This window comes from Triticum urartu, chromosome 5 (genome assembly GCF_003073215.2).
Source record: "Triticum urartu cultivar G1812 chromosome 5, Tu2.1, whole genome shotgun sequence".
NCBI classification, from domain to species: Eukaryota; Viridiplantae; Streptophyta; class Magnoliopsida; order Poales; family Poaceae; genus Triticum; species Triticum urartu.
In genome coordinates this window covers 523,109,715-523,114,744 of record NC_053026.1, presented here as the reverse complement: position 1 = coordinate 523,114,744, position 5,030 = coordinate 523,109,715, and the positions used below count along the sequence as shown (strand labels likewise).

Here is a 5,030-nt window from a genome sequence, read left to right as displayed (position 1 = left end):
GCCAGAACAACAAAAAGTTGTAAAACAATCAAATGGGAATAGAAAGAAAAAAAGAAAAATCCGCATCAATCTTCGTGTAAAATCATACCGTGTTATTGAGTGAGATTTAGTTATTAGAATTGGCAAAACCGAATTTATTATTCTGGGGGCTAGTCTTAGTAGATGACCAGTACACGCTCCATGTGAAAAGCCAGGACACGCCTTAATTCTCGGACGAGCAAATTGAATACAAATAGAAACGTACTTTATGCTTATCTCTGGTCAAGAGGATTGTGGGATTGAACTGTTTCCAAATCCGAATAGAACATGTTCATTAAATTGTTGATCCAACCGGGCAACCATTTAAATAAATGATGTGGATTCACGTGTGCCTCGACGAAAAAAGCAAGTATTGTGCTTTCAGTATATAATAGGTTGTTAATTGTGAGATCTCCAAAAATGCTCAATAGAGCTCGGCCTCCATGGAGGCCGAAACTTAATTGATCAAAATTCAAATTTTCACGTTTCAATTTTTTTTTGAAAAAAATACACATATACTTAGAGACATAAAGCATAGTGTGTAAATTTTCAGGATGAAATACCTTAAAATAAGTGCTACACAAAAAGAACAAATCTGAGGCTTTTTAGTAGATGTACAAAGTTCATGAATTTGTCTTTTTGGAACAGATCGCATTTTAAGGTATTTCATCCTCGTTTACAATCTGAAAAGTTCGAATTTTGAATTTTCCAGAAACTCCGGCTCCATGGAGGCCGAGCCATTTTGATGATGATTTATTTTAGCTATTTCAGTAAGAATAATTACAGTTCGGATTGTGACGGTACGGACCAAATGTTTGATCTAAGCAAAATATACTTTCAAGGAGTTTGTATTTTGTATTCTCACTGGACCTTGCAAGATGTTCTTCTCTTACGTCCATGTGGAACTTCTAAGTTTTTGTCTCGTAAATATAAGACATGGGGCTGGATGAATCGTCTGCCGTTTCGATTTAAGGTATTTCATCCTGAAATTTTACTCGCAGTCCTAGGTGATCCGTGTAAGTTCTGGTGTCTACCACACAGCTGTCCATAGGTGTAGCGGTTTTCAGGCTTGTATGTCTCATATTTTTGTTTTGTTTTTGTTGGCAGTTCATATTGTGTTTTTGTTTCCTGTATTGTATTTTGTGTATGTTTTCATATTTTCCATATTGTCCGGTTCCTGAAATGTCGTGGCTCGAAAAAAAATGCATTGTGCTTTTAGTATACAATAGATACGGTCACGATAATATTATCATGTTCCACTACTGTATAAACCGTGACAAGTTTCATATCAACCTGTAAATTGTAACAAACCGATAGAATCTACACCAAACCAATCGTTTCATGATCACACCGAGATAAAAGATGACAAGAAGCGCACGCAGTCGATATACAAATAACATGTTTGCTAATCACAACCAAAATCCATCAATACAGAACAACACTTGTGCCACCAGCTCACAGCGACCCAAGGCATATTTTACATGCTGAGGCAGTGGCAGATCAAGTGTTTTCCTTGAGCAACATATTTGTTTTCTTCTCAAGTGGAGCACGCATCACTGCTATCGTTTGCTCGATCTTGAGAAACAACCTCTGACACGTCTACGATGCCAACTAATGTTCCATCCCTTTAATTCTTGACATATTGAAAGAAGAGTAGTTATCCTCTAAAACGCCACAAACTCCAATCAACCAGGGCATACAAGTTCTACCTTGATGGTGATTCATTACTTGTGCCAGATTTTTAATCTCATGGACTTCCCCTTGAATCTGGCTTCCCTTTGTTCCAATCCATGTACCACCTCTTCAATCTCTCCTCGGTAACCTCTACCTGAAAAATTAGATGGAATAGAAGCCATATTTGAGTTATCCCCTACACCCTTATAGTCTAGCACACAATATATACTTATGAACTTCTGTAAAATAGGTTAGACATATGGAGACTTTACTTAACAATGTTTCAGTGCTGTGAAGATTGAACCGTTAACAAAGCTAACCTGTTTATCCCAGTCAGTCCTAATTGTTATGAACAGAAGTACAATTGTTTGGACCAGTGTTCCGAGCAGCATGCCAACCCAAATGCCCTATACCAACAACCAAGGAGATCGAGTTAGGACCACAACTTATTAGAGCCAGGAGGCACAAGGACGATGATTTCAGTAACTGATTGGCTGATACACCAGCATCACCTGACAATAATTATCTTACCATCACATGATATCCAAGAACATAACCTAGGATTGCTCCAAGAGGGATACCAATAAAGTAATATGCTGTGATGTTGACATAGGCAACTACACTTTGCCAACCCGCACCAACAGCAACACCTACAGGGTGATCAATCGAGGCTATAGTTTTAGTAAACCAAACGAATCTTATACTGGTATAAAAGGCAAATGTTTTGCCTCGTTTAAACAAGAAAAAAATTAACAGGACCCAATGATTGCAATGTATATGCATTTGGAATTCAGTCAAATGCTAAAGCAAACCTGATAGCACTGGTTGAACACTGTTCAACAAGATGGAGAAGGCTAGAAGAGGCGACAGGTCAGCAACTGTGGCAGCTACCTCTTCACTCGTAGTAAATATGTAGGAAAGCTTTCCGCGGAAGAAAAGGAAAAACACGAACAACACAAGGCCCATCGACAAGGAAGTGGTGACGACATTTATGATGGCAAACTTGGCCCTTCTTGCACTTCCAGCTCCAAGCTCATTCGCCACACGCACTCTATAACACACAAATCACTATCATCAAAAATCTGAAAACTTATTCAATCACATGATACGATTAATCTCCATATGTCTAAGATGAACAAGTTACCCTGCTGCAGACAAAAAGCCAATAGAAATCATCATCTCCCAACCGTTGATGTTAAGGCTGCAGATTTCACAGGTAGAAATCAGATAACTTAACTAGCTCATATGTGGTGACAAGGAAATACTATGAAACAGTGAAATGGCATATGTGGACCAGTGATTAATTACTGACCTATGAACTAATAGCAATATCCAGTGTGCATGGAAAAACCAAAGCTTACGCAATAAGCTTCGAGAACAATGAAATAGTGAAATAAAATTAGTATGTATTACCATATTGAAAGAGCATCAAGTGCAATCTCTGCATTCTTCATGTACCCGGTAAGGAGCACCAATATGGTGCTGTACCACAATTCCAAACTGAAAAATGCAAACAAGAAAAGACGTTAATTTTTTAATAAGGACAGTAAAGTATAAAATGCAGGCGCACACTTGGTCCACAACAGAAACTGCATAATATAGTGGAACATCAAGTTTGTTCATACCAGAGCATGACACCAGAGGATAGAGATAACTTGAGGATAGGGACGAGGTCGGTGAATGCTGTGAAGGAGAAGCCGGTCCATGTGAGAGGGCAGCCACCAAAGAAGACGAAGATGAGCTGCCCAAATACAGGAATCCACATGGCGATGACCATGGAGGTCATGACCCCAGAGAGCCCAAGGTGCAGCCTGACGGTGAAGAGCCACGACAGGAACACATGGAGGCCGAGGGTCACAAATGCAAGGTAGGTGATGACCATGTTCTTGCTCTGCGCCTGCAGGTACATCTGGAGCGTGAAGCTGAAGACGTTGGCAAACATGACAGGGATGTACCAGAGCGATATGGTCCCCGCGACAGCGCTGATCACGGGGTCCTGGCCAATGGAGACGAGGAGAGGCTCAGTGAAGATGAGGATGGGGAGCATGAGCACGGCGCAGCCGGTCAGGATGATCCAGGAGCGCTGCAGGGAGATGCCCATCATGTGGTACTGCTTCGCCCCGTACGACTGCCCGCACAACGTCTCCAGCGCGCTCGCCATGCCCAGCTGCATTGCATTTCAGTCTAAGAACATCAGACATTAGTTTTGCATAGATATATAATCAAGCAGTTTGATTCTCTGGCAGACAGATTGATGGAAGGAAGGAGCGATGAAAATAGCAATTAATTGTTACCAGTATGCCGTTGCTGAAGCGCATGAGGACGGTGGATACGAGGGCGTAGGCGGCAAGCTGGGTGGGGCCGATGTGGCCCATGAAGGCCTGGCTGATGACGGTGACCCCGAAGGTGGAGAAGCGCGTGCAGATGGCCGGCCCTGCCACCGCCCACAGCATCCGGTTCTCCTCCAACAGCCGGCGCCCCAGCCTGGCCTCTCCGTCGCCGCTCGCATTATGCTCCGCCTGCCTGTGCTCCAGCAGCGGGGCCTCCTCCCACTTCTCCATTGATTGAAGGCAGGTCGTTCGGCTCATCTAGCCTAAAATCTTGTTGCCTTGGAGAGAGCAAGCTTGCTGGTGAATGCAATGAGTAGCTTTGTCACTGTCATTGTGTGTCATTAGTCAGTATAAGCACACCGGTTAGACAAGGTAGATAGGATGCATCGATCTATCTGCCGATTGGCCGATCAGTCCCAACATTTATTAATTGGTCGTACTTACTACCGTATTTCAAAAGCTTTTATCAGTAAATCGCTAGCACGTGTATGTATCTTGCCTTAGCTTCAAATCAGAGATCCAGGGAACAGAGTATAATGTATACTCCAATCCGACCGAGCTCACAAGTAGGAGTATATATATAATCCAGGCGATTAGCTCCCGTACGCATCTACTCCCTCCGTTCCTAAATATTTGTCTTTTTAGATATATCAAATGGTTACCACATACGGATATATATAGACATACTTTAGAGTGTAGATTCACTCATTTTGTTTCGTATGTAGTCACTTATTGAAATCTCTAGAAAGACAAATATTTAATATGTTTCTTTAGCTTCACTGGGCTCTCTATCTTCTATGCATGCATGTCTCCATTTTTAGAGAAAAGGCACTTCTGCCGTGCTTAATAAAGAAAGCAAACAGCTAACTACCGGGGACAGTAAACAACAACAACAACAAGAAGCAAAAACCGCCCGCTAACAGTACCAGATCACCAGTTCACCGCTGTGAGACTTGCAAAGGGCGACCACTTGAGCGCACCGACGAGACGACTACCTCCAGGGAACCA

General features: G+C 42.3%; 1 protein-coding gene across 1 annotated transcript; it reads right to left on the bottom strand.

The window, feature by feature from the left end:
- Positions 1-1,406: 1,406 nt before the first annotated feature.
- Positions 1,407-4,301, bottom strand: LOC125556555 (protein DETOXIFICATION 21-like). Its single transcript, XM_048719266.1, has 8 exons — positions 3,987-4,301; positions 3,318-3,859; positions 3,106-3,192; positions 2,837-2,893; positions 2,505-2,743; positions 2,224-2,342; positions 2,013-2,099; positions 1,407-1,846 (listed from the first exon to the last, which is right to left on the bottom strand). Exons 1-8 carry the CDS (start codon positions 4,278-4,280, stop codon positions 1,766-1,768), a joined length of 1,506 nt encoding a protein of 501 aa, XP_048575223.1. The 5' UTR covers positions 4,281-4,301; the 3' UTR covers positions 1,407-1,765.
- Positions 4,302-5,030: the final 729 nt, after the last annotated feature.